At 39.0% G+C, this 23,706-nt stretch overlaps 3 protein-coding genes across 4 annotated transcripts; 1 reads left to right on the forward strand and 2 right to left on the reverse strand.

Annotated features, from left to right (window-relative positions):
* Window positions 1–673: 673 nt before the first annotated feature.
* On the reverse strand, window positions 674–15,980 carry pip4p2 (phosphatidylinositol-4,5-bisphosphate 4-phosphatase 2). The gene is made up of 7 exons (XM_078268130.1): window positions 15,713–15,980; window positions 9,215–9,363; window positions 7,985–8,091; window positions 7,646–7,769; window positions 6,304–6,356; window positions 3,546–3,636; window positions 674–2,207 (listed from the first exon to the last, which is right to left on the reverse strand). Exons 1-7 carry the CDS (start codon window positions 15,816–15,818, stop codon window positions 2,064–2,066), a joined length of 774 nt encoding a protein of 257 aa, XP_078124256.1. The 5' UTR covers window positions 15,819–15,980; the 3' UTR covers window positions 674–2,063.
* Window positions 15,981–18,900: 2,920 nt separating this feature from the next.
* LOC144529405 (uncharacterized) lies at window positions 18,901–21,977 on the forward strand. 2 transcript variants are annotated; one of them, XM_078268474.1, is made up of 3 exons: window positions 18,901–19,024; window positions 19,667–20,225; window positions 20,721–21,977. In XM_078268474.1, the coding sequence occupies exons 2-3, from the start codon at window positions 19,678–19,680 to the stop codon at window positions 20,860–20,862; spliced, it is 690 nt and encodes a 229-aa protein (XP_078124600.1). In that variant the 5' UTR covers window positions 18,901–19,024; window positions 19,667–19,677; the 3' UTR covers window positions 20,863–21,977. The 2 variants fall into 2 exon arrangements, with proteins under 2 accessions (XP_078124600.1, XP_078124601.1); XM_078268475.1 differs by having other exon boundaries at window positions 19,671–20,225.
* Window positions 21,259–23,446, reverse strand: chrac1 (chromatin accessibility complex subunit 1). Its single transcript, XM_078268476.1, has 3 exons — window positions 23,228–23,446; window positions 22,889–23,012; window positions 21,259–22,320 (listed from the first exon to the last, which is right to left on the reverse strand). The coding sequence occupies exons 1-3, from the start codon at window positions 23,384–23,386 to the stop codon at window positions 22,241–22,243; spliced, it is 363 nt and encodes a 120-aa protein (XP_078124602.1). The 5' UTR covers window positions 23,387–23,446; the 3' UTR covers window positions 21,259–22,240.
* Between the last annotated feature and the right edge of the window lie 260 nt (window positions 23,447–23,706).

Genomic DNA, 23,706 nt, shown 5'->3' on the forward strand with positions numbered 1-23,706 from the left:
GGAACAACCAGTGATACCCTTGGTAGTACCATCAAATGATAGCCTATAGCGATGTCATCAAGATACACATACACCGGTAGGCAGTGGCCCACCTTACCGGGTGACCACGTCGTGGTCCACCAGAATTTATAGTTTACCCACCTCTTTTTTTACCACTACACCTCTGGTTGGAGATGGTAAGTCCCTTTGTGGTGGACTTTGGGCTTTTTCACTTTGTAAACCTATAACATGCACAAAAAAGATATAGAACACAATAAAGGAAAGGGGAAAAGCCAAAAAGCATAATATGAGCACTTTAAATTAAATGATTAAGCCATTCATAAATGTGAGTAATATCAGCAAAAATGTAGTGAATCTTATTGTGTCTTAAGTACTTTTTAGGAATTTTAATGTTGTAGCTGGTCCAGTTATGAAATTCTTTGTTATATATTGTTGGATGGTTTAATCTACAGTGATGTATCCCATTTCATGAGATCATCTATTTTTCACTAAAAAAAATGAATCCGACACTAACTACAGCTATCAAATAAATGTAGTGGAGTAAAAAAAAAAAAAACTACAAAAAAAAAAGTATAAAAGAGCAATAAAGTAAGTTTCTCAAAATGACTTAAGTACATCCCGTTTGTTTGAATCTTGTATGTCTTCACAGCCAATGAGCAAACAGAACAATACAGGCAGTTTTTGCATTTTATTGATAAATTATCATTTTTAAAAAGACCCAAGAGCAACCTTCTTTCTTCTTTCACCACTCACTACAGTTTTCCAAGTACTGAATTTGAACTATGTACAAAGAGTACAGTATTTTTTTAAACATTATTTTCTGCTTCATCATCATAATCATCACATTCAAAACAAGGTTAGAAGTTTGAGCTATGCTCACTGGTAAATGTCGAGAGACAGGACGCTGAGTTAGTCTATAGCAAGAGAGTTCACCGGAGGTCAGAGAGCGGTAATTATAAGCGGGGGGGAGGAAGAGGAGGATTTACATTCTAACTCACAGGCAGAAGGAGCAAAGACAGGAGCATCAGAAGCTTCAGCTACCTCTCTGAAAACTGAAAAAAAAAAAAAAACACCACCTTAGTGACAGAGCAGAGACAGGTCAACATGCAAACTAAGTCACCATGTTGTGGGATTCATTTTCACTAGTGAGAAGGCAACGGAAACGCAGTGAAGAACATAGGGAAGTACGGTTCAAAATAACTCAAATAAAATGGTTATTGCTGTTGTAAGTTCAAAGCTGCATGGCACCAGAAAAAATAACACTGATTAAAAAAAACAACAAAAAAAACAAGCTCCTGCTGATCTTTTGCTTGTCTTGACTAATACTGGGCAGCAAAGTTGGCACACATGGGTATTTAAGGATTTCTTTTAAAAAGTGATCATTTCGAAAGTTAAAATCATAATGCAATACTATGTCAGTGTATATAGGCAAGGTAAATGGTTACAATACAATATAGGTATGCAGCTTTCTGTAGCAGGAGTTAAACTAGCAGCAAAACAACACATACAATTGCATATAATCGTAGTGCAATGGGTAAACTGTTCTTAGGAGGTTGTCTCATTTTGGTCTGGTCAGTAACAAAAGAAATCAAGTGCTGAAAAACACAAAAGAAAACTGGTCCAGAAAGACCAAATCCAACCAGGTTGATAAAATAATGTTGTTGTTTTTTTTATCTAAATCTTGGCATTGATTAAGAAAAGAAAAAAATCAGTTTTTTTTAAGTTCATGATTCTGGATTTTGGAGGATTTGGGCAAAACCTGGGCAGGATTTGAGTCCTTGTGGACTATAGGAGGACTAGTCAACATACATTAGATTTGTTCAGCGAGTCAAAACTGTTTTGAACATTCCAGACACAAACACAACAAGCTACATCTCCAACATACACCTCTTTAACACACTCCTGTCCAGTCGCTCTGCAGACCTTCCACTCTGCTGAACATGGCCAGTTTGAAATCTAAACAAGATGGAAAAAAAACTAAAAAGGTGGTTTGTTTTTCCAGCCGCGCAGGGCCGTGCCGTGCCGAGCTGTGCCGAGCAGTGCCGAGCAGTGCCGAGCCCGCTCTAGGTGAAGCTATTCTCCGGGTAGCTGACTTTGATAGCACCCCAGTAGCAGGCTCGTATCAGACAGATGAGACCCAGCAGGTAGGCGAACGCCCAGGACACGTAGGTGGCGTTGTAACGATTGGCAAAGTCCCGAGTACCAACCTGTTAATACGGAGGAGAGAAAGAAGATGGGTGAAATATTAACAAGAACAAGAATAAAGATTTTCATTCATGCATTCATAAACTTTTATCTTTATAGAGAGAGATTAATAAAAGACCTTAGTCTATGTATCAGTGATGTGATCCACTTCATCAGAAAAGTTGCAGGAAAATGTAAATGAACTGCAACAAACTCAGTAACCTTGAGTTATGAAATATTAGGTACTGTAATACCATTAGATTATTATCAAGTGATTATGATTTTAATATGATTAGACCAAGTTGTGAAAGTCTGAAATGACTCTGATATACTGTGCAAAACTGAACAATATGCAGTTGTTTGTACAAAATAGTTTTGTTTACTCCAGAGGTCCAGAGGCCAAAGGGTATTCGATGTATTGTAAGATTGTGCATTAAAACCACTACATAGGATATGCCATTTTATATCTCTCTATTTATTTTTAATCTATCTACACGGTAATTTTTTTAAATGCTGTGACCATATAGTCATTTAAAGTTTCTCAGGTCGGCTAACCAGCGTCTACTGGAGATTTCCTGAACTCAGGTGCAAGACTCTATGGATAACAGTGTCTGCCAGCCGGTCGGTCCACCATTTTGGTTCAGACTGAAACATCTCAACAATTATTGGATGGACTGCCATGAAATAAAAATAAAAAAGGCATTCGTGTTCCCCAGAACTTTGATGATTTCCTGACTTTCCATCTAGTGCCACCATGAGGTTCCATTTTTGGGGGTTTTGAGTAAAATATTTAAATATTGAATGGAAGGAAATTTGCTGCTTGCTACACCCATAATGTTCCTCTCAGGATGACTTGTTATACCTGTGATCTAGCCCCATCATCAGGTCCTTTGGTTTATGACCTAACACTGTCTAAAGTAATGGCATTCCCATCATCCACAGCTGTAATTTGTGTTAAGTGCTAGTTAGCAAATGTTAGCACGTTAACATGGTAAACTATACCTGCTAAACATCAGCATGCTAACATTGTCACAGTGAGCATGTTAGTATTAACATTCAGCTCAAGTACAGCCTTGCATAGCTGCTAGTGTGTCTGTAGACTCGTCTTGTTTAAAAAAACTTCTCCATACTCACTTATATTCTCGCACTTTATCTGATGTTTTGCTTTTTTTAAATGTTACTTCTGTTTTGTCACTTCTATTTTATTGTTCTTGTGTTTGTTACTGTCCTGCCTGTGTATTTCCTGCTAAATGCTTTCAATGTGAAGCACTTTGCAACGTCTGTTTTGAAAGCACTACACACCATATACATCTTTACTTGCACACTTCAAACAACTCAAACAAGACAAAGACCGTACTTACTGTTAAACCCACTCCAATGAAAATGCAGATCATTCCTACAGTAATATAAGCACAACAACGCCTCCTAGGGAGCGCACTGCCAACAGAGGATCTGCAGAAAGAGAGTGAGAAGAGAAACATCTCATCCTTCTGTATGTGTATTGTTATATGGCTATGGTTTAAAAAACTTAAAATTTTAGTTGAATATTTGAAACTCCAGTATGAGTAAACAAAACCTTGGAAACATTTTGTGGTACAAAAATGGTTAAATTGTTTGCATTCTGATATTTACTGTTACGACTTCATCCCATTTCCCAGAAAAAAAATCTCTCTTCCTCTTTTTAAGTCACACATGAAAGCGCCAGAGGTCAGTCACACAACTTAAATTCCACCCATACTCCAGTGACTGCCCTAAAGCACCAGACTGACATCAGCTTTTTGTTTTGCTTCACCATTTCTTTACTTTCTTCCCCCTCTCTGCTCTCACATGCCTCGCATGTGACGGGACTCAAGCATTCTTCAGGAATCGTTGGTATTCAGATGGCTTATGGGAAGCCTGATCACCTGATTTATTACTTTCTTTTTAAAAAAAAATCTCCTTCTGCTGTCACGTTTCGTCTTTGTTCGACTCTCCATTTACATTTGTCCAACCTGACCATCTCATTCATTTGAACTGTGACCATATATGGAGCAGACCTCTTTTCAAAGGATGTTTTTTAAAAACTTAAGCACTGAACATCACTTGCAAAACAAGAATTAATCAGGCAAAGAAAATGCCCTACAACACCTTACACATGTAATTGGGGGATTTTCCTCTGTGAAGTGCTACTACAAAAAGTATCAGTTCCTTATAAGCAATAAGGTAAATGTACTTGACTCCATGTTACTTCATCTGTTACTGTTTTGACTTGTTACAAGGGAGGAAAAGACAGACTAAGAACATATGGATGGAAAGAAAGAGATAGAAAACAAAAAAGATAAAGAGACACAGGGGAAAAGTAGAAATGAATTCAAAGATTATTACCATTACTATTTGCTATAAACAGATTAAACGGTTTAATGGTCTCCCAGAATAGTATACGCTACACAGAATACAAATCCCATTGTAGTAGTGCTCATATGATGATTTAAGCCAACACATGTAAAAAGCCCTTTATCCCTCCTGACTTCTTACGGCTGGATTATCATAAAAAGACAAAGAGTTGTGTTTCCGGGTTAGAGAGACATTTTCATCACGCATTTTATTTGTAAAACTCTGGGTGAGTTTGAAAATGTTGTTTGTAATGTTTTATGTTGGAGTTATGTTTCTTTGGTAAGGTAAGTATATATAAATAGAGTGAAAGACAGAGAGAGATGTAAATAGAGATATTGTCAAAATATTAAATAAAATACAAGGAAAGATGGCAGAAGAGGTACAGAGCGAGACAGAGACAAACGCAGAGGTATAGAAAAAGGCAGATGCAGTGATAAGAGACAGAGGCCAAGACAGCAGCTTGTTTTGATGCAGGCTGTCTGTCGTCTCAGCATCACTGCTTGCCCTGTGTAGATACAGTAATGTCGCATACATGTATTGAGGCCAGGCTCTAATTCCTGTCATGCGTTTAGATTAGCCTCCATCACCTCCACTCCCCTCTCCTTACAAGAACTACAAAGTCCAGACCTATAAAGCTCGGCGTCCATAAAGTAAGTCCTTGAAAACTTCACCAGCAACAACAGCTGAACGTTAAAAGTACAAGCAGGTGATTTATATTTTTTTAAAGTATTCTGCTTCCTCTAATATACAGTAGTTTTTTTTTACTTTAAAAACAAGACCTGCAAATCATTTAAACTTTACATCACAATTAACCATTTTCAAAACCAGGCTTACTGCGTTTGAGAAAATCTGATTTTTTTATGGCAGCCATTGGCTTAGATTTATTTCTGCATTTAATATAAAAACAAAGTTGCAGATTCTTGACCCTCATAGCAACTTCACAGTGAACATCCAAGTCTGCATTAATATAAATAAAAGTTATATTATAATTATGACGCAAACATTTTAACTGTAAAACTAGGCAACAATAACGTAACTTTGACAAAAATCAACACAGACTTGATGTTCACTGGGATGATTGTAGACTTTAAAAAAAGTTTCAAGCATCTGCTAAATGACTTTCACACCTTACATAAATAAAATGAAAACCAAATGCTGCCTGCAACAGTCAGAGAAAATCATCCAAAAACTGAAAATGGTCAGCTAAAATACATGAGTTGAAAACACACTGCTACGGTGATTCACATTGTCACCTTTTGGCGCTTTTCCATTACATGGTACCTGCTCGACTCGCCTCGACTTTACTCTACTCGCCTTTTTTGGTTTTCCATTACGAAAAAAAGTCCCTGGTACCTGCTAACAGGTACATTTTTTAGTACCACCTCAGTCGAGGTTCCAAGCGAGCTGAGCCGATACCAAAAGGTGACGTGAAAGCGACAGAGGGGGGTGTCCTGAACAAACCCGCCATTTTTAAATAGTTTAGCCAGCTGTGTTTATTTTTGCTGCCTCCAGCTTCATTTGAAACAAAATGTTTTTTCTGGCTGTGGCAACAACAACACACCTTCCACGTTCTGTGTGTGTGCGCCGCTATGACGACCAGCCACGCTGAGGCAGTACTAAAATCTGCAATGGAAAACGGACGCACAGTGAGGCGAGTAGAGTCGAGGCGAGTAGAGTCGAGCAGGTACCATGTAATGGAAAAACGCCATTTGTGTACTGAGTTAGATGGAGGTTTGATGGACTCACATTTTTTTGCAGTGCGGACACTTGGCTAGAGTGTTAAACCGAAGCTCCATCCACTGTGAGGAAACAGAAGAAGAAACGCTGTTAAGGTAAATTACAGGAGCATCCACACATGCATGTGTGAACACAGAAATGTAACACCACACTATAATCTGACTGTACTTTTATAACAATCAACACAAGAACTACTGGGAATGATTTACATGATCAATTATTATGACAGTCTGCAACTTGTAAATCTATTTATTATGTCTTTATCGAAGAATATATCAAAATGTTGGCTAAATTAGCATCTGGAATTATTGTTATATTAGTTAGGATTGTATATATACACAATTGTTTCAATAAGGGTGTTAATAATTTAAGGTCCTACTGACACAAGTTTAATATGTGACTTTTGACATCTGGCTTCAGAGAAGCAATGAAAAAATAAAATTGAAATTCAGGCCAAATCAGCTTTGATTTTAAGCCAATTTTATATTAAAAAATCTAATTCACCTCTCTTTAACTGAAGCTCTCTAGAAAGCCAGATGTGTACAACGTCATATTATCACCAGTGTAAATAAGGCCACAGATTGAACTGGAGCAGGTTAGGCTGTTGTTAATATGTCCATCAGTATGACCAGCTTTCTCAACCTGTTGTTGTGCTGGGGGAGAGCCATCGCTGGGGATGCCAGACATTGGCTGGGATGTCATGGCGTCCTCACTGCCCTACAGACGTCGCAAGTGACAATGTGCACAAGTTTAGAGGACAATAGCACTGATTTTGACTTGCGAGTCAGAGTCATACTGACTCAATATCTCAGGTTCTGCACCTTCTTCCTTCAATGAGACACCTTGCAGTTCCTTTTATAAATATGCAACATGACAAATAGAGGTATAAGGTATTTAAACCTCCATCAAAGTGAACACTTTACAAAAATACTAATCTTCAACACAGGGTGAAGGAAGACAATTTCATTTAAAATGGGAATAATCGACAAAAGGCTGCAACCACACTGCTATTAGGTGTTAATGAGCCAGACGAGGAAAGGAAACGTGCCCCAAATGCATGACAGCCACTTGCAAACATCATATTCTGTTTTCATTTCAACAAATATAAAAGATCAACAAGAGAAGAACATCTTATTAGCTCTTATGTGTGCTTTGGATTAACTTGAATAAGATATAGCCCTCGAAAAAAAACTCTGCAACTATGTCCCTATTGCCATCACCAAATAGCGAAGAATACGCTGTGCTTTTTCTCTCAAGATCATTAATATGCTAGTACCAACAACAGCACAGCAACACAATTCTGCATAAACAACTCTGTGATTGGTTAGATTTGGTTAGAGGGTTTACGTACAAGAAAGGTGTTGCCACAGTGACCGCAGACCACCCTCATCCCTTCAGGTTGGATGGGCAGTGCCGGCTGGGCGGGTTGCTCCTCTGGGATAACCATCACCGGGCTCAGGTTGATTATGCGTCTGCTGTCGAAGGAACGAAGAGATGGACAAGCTTATATTTACAACCAATCCAAGACAGGATTATAAAAGTTTTTGATGACATGAAACTATAGAAAGGGCTTGATTTGCCCTATAAAAATGGACTTTCCCTGATGTTGAGATTTTTGTCAGAGCCTCAAATTTGGCTTGGAAAAGAAGTAAAAAAAAAAACAGACTGAACATGACTGCCTGCTACCTACCAGTTTGGTCGAGGACATCCTATCCTCCTGGACGTGTCTTTACAGATGAGCAGGCAGTTACAGGGACACCTCACATATTTCTTCCCTGTTGGGGGGTTCTTGATGGGCTGGAAGGCAACATATCAAAATCAGTTTAATACAGAACACAAAGCCATAAAAGAGGGGAGCAGTTGGTTTAAAACGCTGTAGAGGTGACATAGCAAAGCCGTTCAGACCTAACAAGGTGTAAAAAGTGATAACTTTGCCTTAAATATATAAAATATATATTAGTTAATTATCAGCTCCAAATGTCCATATTATGTCCGCTGACATGCTGTTTTTGTCAGTCATTTATAAAGCCTATGTATGCAAGACTGTTTATGTCTACACACATTGGGCTGGCCAATGGCAGAAACTGTTATTACAATAATAAAGTTTATTAATGTAACACTTATGTTATATATACATATGCATACACACAGAAATACACACCTGCAGACACCTTTGAATAAGGTTATTTCAGAAGCAATTTAGAATGGTGCCTGGAATTAGACTGTATTGAGAAATGTTTAATTTATGTAGAGTAGTTGATCGTAGGTAGAGATGTTCCGATACCGATACCAGTACCTAAGCTGAAATAAGATGCAACAACTGAAGGCCAAACACTATTAACTGTGCAATGTTTTGGTCCAGTGTTATAGAATATATGGTTGAGTTGATGTATAAGCACCACAAATATCAGCCAGTGGAAATGGCTTTTCCCACCCGAGTGTTTGCGATGATTGCCATTCATCCTCCTCGCTGCCTCCACTGACAGCTCGATCAAAGCTCTCAGATAGACACAGGAGATACATTTGAGCCATATGGAGCACTTATCACTGGACTGACTGATGGATGTGACAGATGTCTACATCAACATCTGGAAAGGCTCTAAAAGGTGGACATTGCCAAGATGAAAAATAGTCAAAGAATTGGCCTGCATAGAAAATGGGGTCTCTCTTGATAGTCCGACAAATTCCATGTTTTATCATGCAAAATGATGCCGCGCAAAAATACAGAAAAAGCTAGAAAAAGCGTGTGCATGTGTGATTAGATTGCCGAAGAGATGGAGGAGAGGAGAGCAGTGATAAGCAGCTCAAATAAAACTGAAGACTAAATGTCTTTACTCAACTTGACAGTTAAACTACCACGACTCAACCCTAAGAATAATTTATAAAGCTGTCACAGGCCTCAACAATGGCCTCCACTTACTGTAGCTTCATTGCAGACTGTGCACTTAACCACGTGCTGATGCAGCTTTCCATCCAGGTTTATGAGCGACTGACATACGCGGCAGTTGATGACAGGCACACCGCCGGCGTCAGGGCTGGCGATGGCTGTGTAGGGAGGAGGTAGCTCGGCTTTGAGAGGAGGAGGAGGGCAAAACACACAACACACGGCCAGCTGTTAATAGTGCACGCATCGATAAAACTATAGACATTAAACAAACATTATTGCAGTATCTCTGGAGGTTAGCTTCACACAAGAACTTAATTTTAATGTCAGGATGTGTCATCGGTTAATAAATGCCACAAAATACAGCTGAAAGCTCTAAAGGAAATCCAGTAAGTCGCCCTTAAGTTGAAATTTGTTTTTTTTTAATTGCCATTTCCAAAGTTAAGAATAAACCTCCAGACTCATATAATATGTTGTGGACCAAGATCTTGAAGATTTTAGACATTACATTAGACATAAAACAAGTGCAATGTGGGTAATGTTTGGAAGTAAACTGCCTATGGATTATGTGGATAACACACAATAAAATCATATTTCTGATGAGGGTCTAACAGACCAAAATGAAGTCATAATCTCTGATCTCAAACAAAACAACAAAAAGATTTGCTGTCCAAAAGTCAAACAACTATGTTGATAATTGACTGTTTGAGTTATTGTCCAAGCAAAAATGAAAAACATTTGAAGGTTCCAGCTTCTAAAATGTGAGAATTTAGTGCTTTTAATAACCCGATAATGAAAATAATCTCTAGTTGCAGGGAGCCTTAATTTTATGATGAGCTACCCAGTACAATATACAATATACAAAAACAAACATCTGATGCATCCCAAAACAACTCATAGTTATAGGGGCCCGTTACAATACTTATTATATATTACAATACTACCTAAATACGAAGCACTTTCAGGAATAACTTTTCTCATAAAAAGGCATATAACAAACACAAACATTATTCAATGCCTCTCTCAGTAACTATTAAACCTAGTGTATGATATGCAGCCTGGAAACTCCTGCACATACTGTATGCAAACCCATGACAGCCTGTGTGCGACACTGATTGTTAAACATGTGACTCTTCTCTCTTTGTCAGGGACCAAGCTAGCCTAGAAATCTAGACGCACCCTAGCGGCAGCAAATGTGGGTCTGGCTTGTCAGTCTAGGGCCGAGCACTACTCTCTATGTTTAAGAAAGAAACAATGGGCCCTTTTAGATACCAAAGTGATGGCGTAAAATCCACTCTCTGCCAAGCTGCAGACAAAGTTAACATGTAGCATATGAGCCATTTTCTTATTGTGAGGCTGTGGTATTTTGAGGACATATCAAGATGGTATAATGTAACATTTGAGCTACACTTGAAAGTAATATGTAATATAACGTATTCATAAATACATGGATCAAAATTAAATACTTCCTGTCACTTTAAAGAAACATTGGGGGTTTTGGGGGTTTTAGACTTGTTCAGTTGGTGCTTCAGTTGGATGAGCAGCAACATTTAAATGTCCCTGCTAACGAGGCTAATAAGCTATTTTGTTTGAGAAACAAAGATAAGCCAGGCCACTGAAAAGTGTTTTATGGTCCATAAACAAGTATAATCAACATGATCAAATGGCCAGACTTAAAAATGTTCTTTTAATGTCTGAAATAACTAACGAACTACAGTAGCCAAATGAACTCAGTACTGTTTAATCCCACATTAACCTTGTGTAATTAGTCTACATTCCATGTGTTTTTCAGGTTTTTAATATATCTAATCCATAGATTTGCACCAGTCACTACCAATCCTACTACTGTAGTAGTCGTAAATACTGTACAATCTGTGTGATACTTAGATCTCCATTAAACTATTTCATTCAACCTTCAACATTAAATGAATTTAGTCATTTGTCGTTGTAATTTGCTCCTGAGAAAAATATCTGATAATTTTACAGTAATGAAAAGTCCATCAAATATAATATTTTAACTTAAATTAGAAGCAAAGTTATATAAAATGTGTGTGTGTCTGCAGTTATACTAACTACCTACATTCTTCGCATACTAAGAACTAAGTCCAGATTTACTGCAGAGCTCAGGCAGTGATGGGAGAAAGGATCAAAAAGAATCAAGGATCAAACTTTATTCTTAATCGTCACATACACACAGTACAATGTAGTGAAATTCTATTACTGCATTTAACCCATCCTAAGTATTAGGAGCAGTGGACAGCTATACATACAGCATCCGGGGAGCGACATGGGGTTCAGTGTCTTGCTCAGGGACACTTTGACATGTGGCTGAAGAGCCTGGGATTGAGCCGCCAACCTTGTGGGACAACCATTTTACCTCCGGGCCACAGGCCAGCCAGCAGAGCTGCAAGCATTTGTCAGTCGACAGAAAATGTATCTGCAACAATTCTGATAATCATGCAATTGTCAAGTCTTTGTCACACAAAAATACTCCAAAATCAGCCGTTCCCGCCCCAGATGTGAAAAGCTGCTTCTTCTCTTTTCCATCCATTATTAAAAAAAATTAGTATTGGACTGTGGGGGTTTTTTTGGCAAAAAAAAAAAGCTATTCAAATGTGTCAATCCAGGTTTAGAGAAATTATGATTAGCATTTTTCAGTATTTTCTGACATCTTTTAGACCACACAATGATTCAATTAATCAACAAAATGATCAACAGGTTAATAGATAATGGAAATAATAATTTGATGTAGCCATAACCCATAGACTAACCCTGTATCTCAATGAGATTACCTGTATAAATAAAGGTTAAATAAAAATAAAATATTGCAGTCTCTTGTGATACATTATCAAGTCTTTGTTAAGCCTGACCCAAGTACTAAACAAAACACAAAGGAGGACATTTAATCTCACAAATAACCAATTTCTTTCACTCTGAATGAGATAATGGGACAAGTCAACAGGTAAACAAGCTTGTCTCTAAGATTCAGTGACACTGGACACCACAGGGACATGGGACACCCCGTCTAATTGGGCAAACACGGCTAGAATTACAACCAAACCATGCCAGAATGGACACTCCTACTGTGTGCAGGCAGCACATGGTGATGCATTTTCTACTTAGCTGAGTTAATCCAAAATGTAATACAGTCAGATGCAGACTGTATTCTCTTCTTAAACCATAAATTATTATCTAACAGTATGAAATAAAATCCTAAAAGAACTTGAATTCAAAGACAGTCAGCACTTCTCTCTGTTATCCACCACCGGCTCTCAGTCTCAGGAGAGGCCCGTTTCTACTCGCTTCTCTCTCTGCTGTGGTGGAGTTGTCCTAATGCATGTTTGAAACTGAATATAGAAGCAATAGGTTTTCACTGGCTTTCCTCAGAACCAGAGGTAAGACGAGAAGACGCTCTACTACAACAACCTCCACCAGCAGCACCACAACATACAGTCATTATCACGCCCTGTCTAGCTGGTGCCATCACTGATTGTGTGACTTGCGATTTTTAGTGAAGAATGGCTTTTTATTCTGTTTCCCATTGCTCATGTGGCATTAAATAAAAAATGTCTTCAAGGTTAAAGGATGAGGACCTATATTTTCATTATGTCAACAAATCCTATCAATAAAATTAAAACAAAAAATGAATTAGTACGCCTCAGTACTTCCTGTCTTACAGGAATTATTAGTTCCTATACCAAAGACGGAAATCATTACTTTTCCTAAAACATCTGGGCACTGTAGTTTCTAGCAAATGTTACTCAAGCAGATGTAAATAGTGTAGGCCTATTTGTTTTTAGGACTCTTTTCAGTCATGAATTAATACACATTTGGAGCTCCAGTGTAGGGGTGAACGACATGGCCTTAAAATAACATCATGATATTGCAAAATATTTTTGCAATTGCTCAGACGTTTTTCCTTTCTTTGACATGATGTTGCTCTGATTAATTACCGTGAAGTGAGCATGCGATGTGGTGATGATCGGCCAGTCGTCATCACCTGAGTTAAATCAGATCCTGGCACGTCTTGTCTCATGGTTAATGCAGTTGCTAAATGACGGCGTTCATGATGTAGTGCTGCTGAAGGTTTTCAAACCCCTTCCACACCACTGACGTTCCTTTTTTGGAGGCAACTCACCCATGGCGGAGCCAGCAGCAACGCAACTTTCAGCCATGTGTGATGCTGCTTATATATGTAATCATGACGTAGACAAATAATAATGAAATATTGTTGATAATAAAAAACATTGTTATCATATTATATACTGGTATTTTCTTGTACAATATGATATGGCACACCCCTGACTCAAAATAAACTACAGTGCCCATGTTGACTGTAATGAATGTGGCTCATTGATGTGTTTTTAATAGTGTTTGGACAACAATGGAGATCTATGGCACAGACAAATATAGATATATTAGGCTTTAGCTAAACAGACATTTGTTAGTAGAATCAACTCATTGTTGGTTTTGGACTTTTCGAGAGATATGTATTATGTAATAAAACAAATTTATAGAATATTACCAGACTCATCCTTCCCAGTTACCTAGGATAATTATCACTTCCCTAACAAGCAAAACTGTGCAGCATGAGGATAAATGTAGCAGATTCCTCCCTTGCATGACTGTCTAATATTTTGCCACCATCTCTGGTTTAAAAGTTTGGATAAAATGTGTATTTTAACAGCTTTAGTAAATCACTGCCACTGAGTAAAAGTAAAGAAGAATTAATTAATCACGGTCAAGATTAAAACACTGTCAAGGCTTGCACAGCCTTTTGTTGCAGTCCATTTATTCTGCCTTTCAAGCAGAAACACATCAAGCAGGTGACAACCAAATCAAGCACATGACTAACCACTCAGATGCAGCCAAGGTCATTGGTCTCCGCCTCTCACCACCACCACACTGTGAATATGGGTCTACCTGATACAGCTGAATAAAAACTGATGGTGGACAAATCTGTTCATCTGGTAAAGGAGTCATTAATTACTATTGTGAAGATATCAATAGAGCAGAGATTGCAGTCACTTTCAGAAATAACATATTTTACTCAATCCTAATCACAGTTTATGTTCACTCAGTTTCCTAAATGCAGGTGATTATAAGTCAAAGCATCGTCTCAGTCATTGTATTTTAGGAAAACAGCTCAGTTTTTGGCATCTTTGACTGATAGAGGATTTACCCCAAATTGGCTGATAGCATATTGTACCCCAACAAACCCAGAGAAACTGGGATTAACCATTTACCAGAGTGCAGAGAGGGAGGAGGAACTATAAGCCATGACACATACAGACATTCATTTAAGCTTTTACTCAGTCTGTGCTGTAACATCCAAACAGGCTGCCAGTTCACAGGTTATGACAGTCCAGTGTTAAAGTCTTTATGAATAATCTGGTGGTGAAATATGAGCTCTGCAAGATTAGACTGCTTCAGAACAATAAAATGTTCATTTTTCAACATTTTGTTTGCTAGATATTAGCCGTTTGTCCTAAAATGCTTTGCAAAGAGTATGACACGGACGGTCAATGAATATATTCATTTGCAGCAGACAAAAGCAAAGACATGTTGTGTTTTATGAGTCCAGAGGGAACTTTCTGTCTGAACAGTGTCTGAAGCTCAATTTACCTACAACAAAACATAATCCTTGAATATGAGAGTTGGATGTGTATGTTTTCCCTAAGAGGGAACTTTTATCAAGTAAAGCCTCCAACAAAAAAGAAATGGCATGTCTTAATGCATGTCTCCAGCTTCAAAATGGGATTTAATCTTCTTCTAAATACAGAATCAGACTAAATTCAGTCCCAAATCCAGTCCTGACAGCAGCTTCTAGACTGAGGATTTATGAGCTGTAATTGCCTTGGTCATTCAGCCCTGCATGCATTATGGTGCTGTAACCTACATCCAGCTGTTTACTAAGCAGAATGTGGACACTGTGTCAGTTTAGATGCACATTTGTTTACTCTGTTGAAGCTGCTAGTATATATTCAAACAATCTTTGCAAGATCAAGGCCAATTATTTGTTGTTTACAGTCCAGTTTCCATGCAAATGAGCAAACTGACAGCTAGATGTAACATTATGACATTTAAAACATGCCCTGATATGGGTTTGGTCCCATCCACGAAGGACACATCTGGGCATTTTGTTGATTTGCAGCTGGGACAAAAGGCTGCCAGGCTGCCTTCATCTGCAGTGGGTCATTTCTCCCCCGTCAATCAACAACATACAGCCCACATCAATGAGGCCTCACAGAGCATCACGACGTACCATTTTTTTTTTTTGGGTGAAGACCCAAAACATTACAGGCCCCAGTGGATCGTGATGTAAGCATTTCTGCAGTAAAAACTGATCTTGCTGTTGTTGTAGGCCCCTCTTTTCTAACCCACTGCTCCAGTTCTCACAGTGCAAGCTCCACCTTTTTCAGATGCCGATTGATTGCCTTTGCCTTGCATTGCTGCAGTTTTATTTTCGCACAAACTCGATACGCCCAAAAATGACTCCGCATAAAGGCAGTAGTGCTCTTTACATGTGTTTACCTCGGGGACTTGAATCCTGCAGGTACGGGGGAGCAGTGGGGGTGACGTTCTCGGAGTTGGGACCCGACAGCAGAGGAGATCGCTCGTCCGTGCCGTCGGAGGCCATGTCGTTAACCGTGGACCGCGAGAACTGACGGGCAGAGACGGCGGGGAGGCTCCTGGCTGCACCGAGTCTTCACTCAGCACGGAGCAGCAGCCAGTGGCTGGTTGTTGGTGCCGAGTTGCTCCGGTCCAGTAGCCCCGGTGACGGCAGCCTGGAGGAGGGAGGAGCTCTGCGGTGATCCCCGCCCCTCACTGACATGACCCGGGGCATGGGCAATGCTCTTAAAGATATTGTGAAGATATTCCAGAAATCAATACAGCAGAGATTGCAGTCACTTTTTGTGCGAAAATGATTAATAATAAGTTTAATCAAATGTAAGTATTTTAGTCTGTAAACTCGTGCGTAGGATTATTTGAATTTTAGTCCATATTTTCATAAAGAACTATAGGCTATATAAAATGCTCCAAATCTCCAAACAGATAGTGTTTTTAATGATATAGGGACACAGTGGTAAATCAATAAAGCAGCGATTTCTTGTTTTCGGCACTAGATGTCACTGTAGGATTAGGCCTTCTTATTTCTATATATACGCTGCCCTACAAAGGCAAAAGACCTTAAAGGAGAATTCCGGTCGATTTCAATACGTAGCTCTGTTGTTTATAAATTTGGAGTGCTGTCAGTAGCGAGAAAAACGAAAACAATCAGTGCTGCCAACACCGTGTTATCCTCCTGCTAGCGTTAGCACCCAACAGGCTTAAACAGGGCAAGTTTTAAACTTGTTTTTAGCGTCTTAACATGTTCGAAATGTCATTAAAAGTGCCTACCCATGTGAAGTGATTCCTTCCGAGTGAACACAGTGAATCTGACTGCAGGAGATGTGAAAGAAATGCATAAAAGTTCTGCTAATTCAGCCCTGTTTAGTTCCGGTGTTGATACTGCAAGGAGTGCTACAGACCATCTACAAACTACAACACCGAAAAATAGGAAATCAACTCTATGTCCATTGCTTTGTGAATCTGATTGTCCTTTTTTTGTTTCACTGATTCTTTTTTTGTCATTAAAGTATTTATTTATTTTTCAACAAATAATACAACCAACTTACAAATGACAACAAAACAAAACACAAAAAGGCAGTCGAAACTAAACTTAAAGGACAACACCCCTCTGTACCACTATATCGTTTGTAATTATATCACCTTAATGTGTTACAACACATGCTTAATGTATCAGGCCCTTAATATATGAAAAGAAATAGTCCCATACTAAATGGAACTTCCCTTTAACATTGTTCTTCCTGGCAATCAAATATTCGTAAGATGCAGTCTCCGTCATCACCCAGGAGACAGAACAATGGAGACTCCGGTAACCTTTGTCCCAACCAATCTCCCAGTTTCCTCAATACTTCTTTCCAGAAAGGTAATACCATAGGACATTCCCAAAAGGCATGTAGAAATGTACCATTTTCTCCCTTACACTTCCAACACCTTTTGTCTTCTACTAAGCCCATTCTGAAAAGCTTCATAGGAGTATAGTAGTATCTATGTATGATTTTGTAATGAGTAGATTTGCTTCTAATATCCCTAGTGACCCACCCAACCTTGGAAACTGTATCATGCCATTTCTCCTTACCTATTTCACATTCTAAATCTCTTTGCCATATTAATCTAAGATTCACAGTATTCACACTTTGTAATTCCATTATATTTTTGTAAAATGTTGAGGCACTATGCATTGTACTTGGCAAATCAAAAAGGTTTTGCTGTTTCACTGATTATTTTATATGAACTTATGTACAACTTCTTTTGCATGTGTTTCCATCCTGGAAGATGGATCCCTGCTTCTTGCCATTTAGAGTTTTTCTTTTTCCAAGTCAAGGGTCTTAAATGAGTGCCATGTGTTGTCTCTGGCAAATGTTTTATTGTCATTCTTATAAATAAAATTGACTTTTATTTTACTTGATTTGGCATATTGGCAAAGCAGTTACATATAATTCCCATATTACAAAGATAATTATGAGATCAGTGTACGTTTATGGCTATTTATATGTGTTGTGGGTGTTTGTTATGACTATATTAGATCGTACCTGTTATCACTGTACTGTTCTGGAGCCTGTTTTCTTTGCTCTGGTGTGTTTTAGGTGTTGCAGTTGGTATATCCTGATTGGTTGAGCAGTGGAATTGTGTAAGAATCTGAAAAGTTGGAACTTTAACCTTATTGAGTCATTTTTCATTTAAAATGCAAATGTTACTGTGGCTATTTTTCTGGCTCTTCCACCTGATTGTATGAGCCAAAACATGGATTGTCTTAATCTGAATAAAACTGTTAACTTCTACTATTTGTTCTCCAAATGGTTTGAAAAGCATTAGGATCTGAAAACAACATCTGGCTACCACCACCAGCTGTAGACCAGAGCCAAAGTATGTCTGGACAGGTCTCATCTAGATGGATCTGATACTGCATTTTACATTCCCATCTTTCTTTAGAGTTACAAAGCTTATGTTTTACGGTTTGTCCTGAGATTCACAGTACATCTTTTAAGATTGATGGTGTGCGCCACATGGTCATTCCTCCCCTTACATTACAACACCCTCGATAGTTTGTGCCAAAATATCTCATTCCTCGTTGCTTATGTCAGGGTGTGAGCCTTGGGGCTACATTAATTCCTTCCCTGGCCATTCAGAAGACTCACTAAATAAACACAGATGTTGTAAATTAATATTTGGGACAAAACAAATGTTAAAAACCTTTGTTTGTTCTTAAAACAGCATGATAAATGTGTATGGGTATATCTGAACTGGTAACAAACAGTTTAAATGCACAGGTTATGATTGCATGATGTTTAGAGCGTTTTGAGTTTAAAATTCAAGCCTGCTGCTCCTGTTTAGGACATTGTAAAATGGCTCATAAATTCCAGGAGCATCACACTAGCCTACTACTACTCCATTCAGATGACTTGAAGTCTTTAGAGAAACAAAAAGCTGCAAATTAGCACTTATACCACAAAAGTACAATCCAGCATAGAAACTAAATTCCACTTTTAGTAGGCATAAATTACAGAAAAGCCCTGCAGCAGATCTACTATTTCCAGCATGCCTGTCTGGTGTTCTGAAAATCCTTGCTCCTGACTGCTGTTACCGGGCCAGTAAATACTGATTCACATCGCATGTAACAGGCTGCAGTCTGCAGACTCATTTTTTCCGACGACTTCAGGCACCGAAGGAGCGTCGCAGAACTCACAGCCTGCTTCGTCGCTTGGGTTTCTTTGCAAGGTAAAACATATTACATACACGAGTGGGTGAAATGTATGTACGGTATTGAGGGAAAAGATGTTTGTATGAGTTAAAGTTGTTGCAACGATAAGGAGTAGCGGATTAGCTGTGAGGATTCTTTCTTCTTAAGCTCTCTACTGCTGGTAAACCATGAAGCTACCATAATGAGAGTAAAACTTCCGGAGATAATAAGAAATACAACATATGCTTTAGCCTTTGAGATATGTAAATTACTGTACCGAAAAAAGAACACTGTTCTTGGTGGAGACATATGTGGCAGAACTGTAGCAATTAACCTTTTTCTTCTTTATATTAAAGGTAACCTAATTTATACCTTTATTTTGAAGGTGAAATCGCATTTTTGCCTGTATTGACACACACTTTTATGACAATGAAAAGTCTCACTGTAATTCTCCATCAGTCTGTCTAGAAATTACATTTCATTGTGCATATATTTTTATTATATTAAGATTATATATAATTATGGCTCATTAAAAAAGGGAGCTCTGTTGTGTGAATAAAGCCAGCCCATAAAGCAATAGCTGTGTTACATTAAAATACCACAGTGTAAACAAATTGTAGTGTGTGTGTGTGTGTGTCAGTCTGAATAAAGCTGATCAAGCCTGATACTTCATGTTTCAGCCAGATTGGAGATGCTACAGGGGGCAGTGAGCAGGGCCGTGCTCTGCCTGTCCTGCTCCTTCCTGCTGGGGGTCTGTTTCCCAGCAGAGGGTGCTGGGGCAGCGGGGCCTCTTCCTACTGTTCCCCCTGAACATGAGTCAGGGGAACCATACCTTGAGGATTGGGAGTGGGGTTCTGGATCATCTCTTCTGCACCTGCTTCACAGCTTCCCTGCTGACAGCCCCTTCATAACAGAGACCCCAGGAAAGCCAGTCAACTGCACCCAGCGCTTCTGGTTACCTCCGTCCTCTCCAATCTGCTGGGAAAACATAGCTGGACCTGAAGAGTTTGCCAGGTCCCGTCTGCTTGTTCTCCAAAACAGGGCTGCACTGCAGGCTGTGTCCACCACCAGTGGGTTGGAGGAGGGAGGGATCTCCTACGAACACCAAGCCAGAGAGGAGGTCCAGGGGATCCATTCAGATCACCTGGATGTGGTAGAAACTATACAGACCATGGAAAAGGTGTTTGCCTCTCTGGAGGAGACGAGGAAAGAGGGAAAGGAGCAGGGGGTACTCACTAGGTGAGAAACAGTCCATGGACCATTTGATGGATTACATAACCTCAGGGGTTGTATGAAAATTACTGGGGTGAGGAGGGGGATGAAGCTTATATTTCATTTAAAAAAAAACTTAAACTGTGGTGTAGTGACTGAAGAAGTGGGGATAATATCAATATGTACTAAATTGCTTATTTAATGGTTAAGGAGCAGGTACATAATATATCAGTGGTATGGCTTTCTGTTGTTGCATATATGCAATACATTAGAACCATACATTCCAGAGACCTGTCACAAAATACAGCTACAAGCCCCACTTTGCCCCACTGGCTGAGACGAGGCTCTGCCATGAAAACAGCTGTAGAGAATTAATGCAATTCAGTGTTTTCTCTCTATTAGATGGGAGAGAAGAGACTCATTGGACATTTATGAATTTTGGGGGGGATGGGGGACCTAGAGTAGTGTGTAAATGTATCACAAAGTCTCAGACATTTACTTGTGGTTTGTCATTCCTTTCAGCATGAAGGAGCATCTTGCCAACACAAGGGACGCCATAGATGGAAGAGAGCACATGGCAAACATCCTAGAGAATCATTTTTCTACTTTAGAGAATACTCTGCTTAACATACAGCTTCGACTCAACAAACTCATCCAACAGTGACAATGATTACCACTTGCCATATTTGTGCTGTATTTATATATTCAGCAAATGTATGCATGCTCAGGATTATGTTAGTCCATAGTATGAGGACAAAACACACAATGCACATGATATGCACCTTATGTCATCATAGCACCTAAAAGTGGCATGTGTAAACTGGAATCAGATAAATAAATCTCACATTATCAGGGAGAGTTGAACATGTAGCTGTTAAATCACATTTTATATTTCCACTTCGCAGATATGTTTCACATAGAGATTTCATGGTCCCGCTATCAGCCTCTAGCTTGGAACAGAACTGACCTGTTTAACGCGTCATTCGACATTTATACACTGCATTTACATACGTCTATTTCTCCAAAGTTGTGGTGTAAAATACATGCGGTGCAACATGAATATCAGACAGCATGAATCTTTATTTTAATATCAAATCTAAACAATTTGTAAATGCATGAGGATGATGCGTTGTAAGGTGGTCAGCTGATATATACACTTTAAATATTCACATCTATTAAGCTTGAGTGTGAATTTGTATTTGGAAAGACGCAGCATGTTCAGTTGCTTTGTAGTGAAGCTGGAAAAAAAAAAAGAGGTATTTATACTTTCAAGTATTTATGATAAACTACACACAACTCAAACATGGCAATATCTCTTGTTTTACCATCATATGTAACTTAAAATCATTAACATCAGCATATTTGACTGTGAAATTAATGTTTGACAGCATCTCTAAAATACCCAATCCTATTTTAAAGGTAATAATGACTCAGGAACTGAGACATTTGTGCACCAGCTGTGTGGAATGGATTCCCATTACGTCTTGGTCCGCTACATGGAGTAAAGCCCATACAGGCCTGCAAGTTATTAAGAAAAAAACAATTTACTCCTGCTGATTGTTGTGCATGCAAAACAAGCACGGACTTTATAAGACACTGCTACCACAAAACCTTCAAAGATAGTCTGGGAATACGGGCCAAATGCAAAAATGTTCCAAAATGTTAAGGGGTGATTGCATTATGATTCATCTAAGGCTGCTTTGTTTAGGCCATTGTTACAAATTTTGATTTCTGGCATTCAAGTATTTATCTTAGACATACAGTAAAACGTCTACGTACCTCTAAGAGTCAGTGTGTTGTTGTGTTTGAAGATGATTTCTAAGTCCTCACTTGATTTTACATTTGACCTACTGTATGTGACTTTACTTTCAATTCTGTGTCCACTAACGTCTTTCATGAGCCCTACAGCTGAATTCTGTCAATGTATTTAAAAAAGCATTGAGAAAGTTCAGGGTATCTCTTCTGCCAGTGCACTTTATGAATGGCAGGACGTGTGCATTTGATAACATCGGTCCAGATGTGAAATGTAGCCAGTGTCCTTTTTAAAAGTCAGCATCATCATCTTGCATTTGGTCCAAAGATTGAAGATAATCTCGAGCCAAGATCTTCTTAGGCAGTATATCTATAAAAGAGAATATTAAACTGTGTCAAACTCCTTCTTACAGTCACTATTTATCCTCTTACTGTAGCTCCAGAATGCCATTCCTGACTGTCCCAACCTATCACGCCATATGAAGTGATGTGAAACTTCATATTCAACTTCATATTCAACTTTCTAATATTTTCTCACACCCATTAATATCAATGAGGGCATACAAAATGTGCAATGCAATACCACAAACTAAGATTCAGAGTAATTGCCCCAGAGGGATATTTGTTTCCACAGTCAGTACACGTAGCAACACACAGTGACATATAGATATACACAGAGCCACATACAAATATAGTCAGTACACAAAATCTCCATGATTCCAAACTACAGCATCCAAATGACCGTAACATTGATTATAACCTTCGTGGTGATGAGATATTGCAGGGCTTTTGTAGAGACTTTTGTTAGACTGCATTCATTTTAGGTAGATACTCTATTCCACTAATGTTTCAGTGGTTAGAAGAGAGTTAGTAGTGACCAACATTACTGCAGAAAGTCCCTGTAGGTCTAACGTTACCAGGCTGTGGCTGGGTCTCACCTGTAAGAAAGTGGAAAGTCTCCTTCTCCTCTGCGGTTTGAGCCAGGTCGCTGTATGATAGAGTGTTGGTTTCTTTCCCGGAGCCGTTGAATGAAGCGAGAGCCAGGTGCTGGACAAACAGCTCCTTCAACAACACAACACAAGTCAGCAAAAGAGAAACTCACGGTAAGTGGAGCTTAAACTGAAACTGAAGCAGCCACATTTAGACTTAGCTAGCTATCCGAGAAGCTAACAGCGAGCTAATCCCTGTTAGCAGCAGCAGATAAATGAGCTGACAAGTTAGCAGTGCTCAGTGAACCGATGATTTAGCTAGCTAGCATTAAACGGCAGCTTACTTACTGTAGCCTTGGTGGTGAGAAAAAGAGCGTCCTGGTTAATGCTGGAGACATCAGGGGAGCTCTTCATTATCAACCTCACTCTGGACATTGGGAGGGAGATGGTTTTTTTGTTAGTTGACGTTTGGTCGTCTTTGTCTGGAGTATTTTGAGACATCTTCATGAGGACACGGCGCCAGACAGGCGGAACTTTTGTTTTGAACAGTGACGCGTTTCTTCTTTTTCTTCACATTGTGGTTGGCGGCCGTTTTACTTGATTACCGCCACCTGTTGGAGTGGAGTCACTTCAGGTGAAATCGACTTTTTTGTGTTCAATTATTACCTTTATGACCAAGAAATGTTCGATTATTATCATTATTGTCACACTTCCACTACTACGTTACTTTTTACTTGCATTAACTAGGCGACAAAATCGGTGTTGTGTGCGATAGTTTCCCACTACCTAAACCTGAACCAAACCTTTTACACAACATGGTTTATGTT

This window comes from Sander vitreus, chromosome 14, assembly GCF_031162955.1.
Source record: "Sander vitreus isolate 19-12246 chromosome 14, sanVit1, whole genome shotgun sequence".
In the NCBI taxonomy this organism is placed as follows: domain Eukaryota; kingdom Metazoa; phylum Chordata; class Actinopteri; order Perciformes; family Percidae; genus Sander; species Sander vitreus.

What these genes read in the sequence shown, in the direction of transcription:
- chrac1 (XM_078268476.1), bottom strand. Translation starts at nt 23,386, where the DNA reads ATGAAGATGTCTCAAAATACTCCAGACAAAGACGACCAAACGTCAACT. An exon ending in TTCTCACCACCAAGGCTACA is followed by an intron (nt 23,013 to 23,227) that starts GTAAGTAAGCTG and finishes GTGTTGTTGAAG; the next exon opens with GAGCTGTTTGTCCAGCACCT. An exon ending in GACTTTCCACTTTCTTACAG is followed by an intron (nt 22,321 to 22,888) that starts GTGAGACCCAGC and finishes TCTCTTTTATAG; the next exon opens with ATATACTGCCTAAGAAGATC.
- LOC144529405 (XM_078268474.1), top strand. Translation starts at nt 19,678, where the DNA reads ATGCTACAGGGGGCAGTGAGCAGGGCCGTGCTCTGCCTGTCCTGCTCC. An exon ending in GAGCAGGGGGTACTCACTAG is followed by an intron (nt 20,226 to 20,720) that starts GTGAGAAACAGT and finishes CATTCCTTTCAG; the next exon opens with CATGAAGGAGCATCTTGCCA.
- pip4p2 (XM_078268130.1), bottom strand. Translation starts at nt 15,818, where the DNA reads ATGGCCTCCGACGGCACGGACGAGCGATCTCCTCTGCTGTCGGGTCCC. An exon ending in CAGTCTGCAATGAAGCTACA is followed by an intron (nt 8,092 to 9,214) that starts GTAAGTGGAGGC and finishes GTTGCCTTCCAG; the next exon opens with CCCATCAAGAACCCCCCAAC. An exon ending in TCATTGGAGTGGGTTTAACA is followed by an intron (nt 2,208 to 3,545) that starts GTAAGTACGGTC and finishes CCGTATTAACAG; the next exon opens with GTTGGTACTCGGGACTTTGC.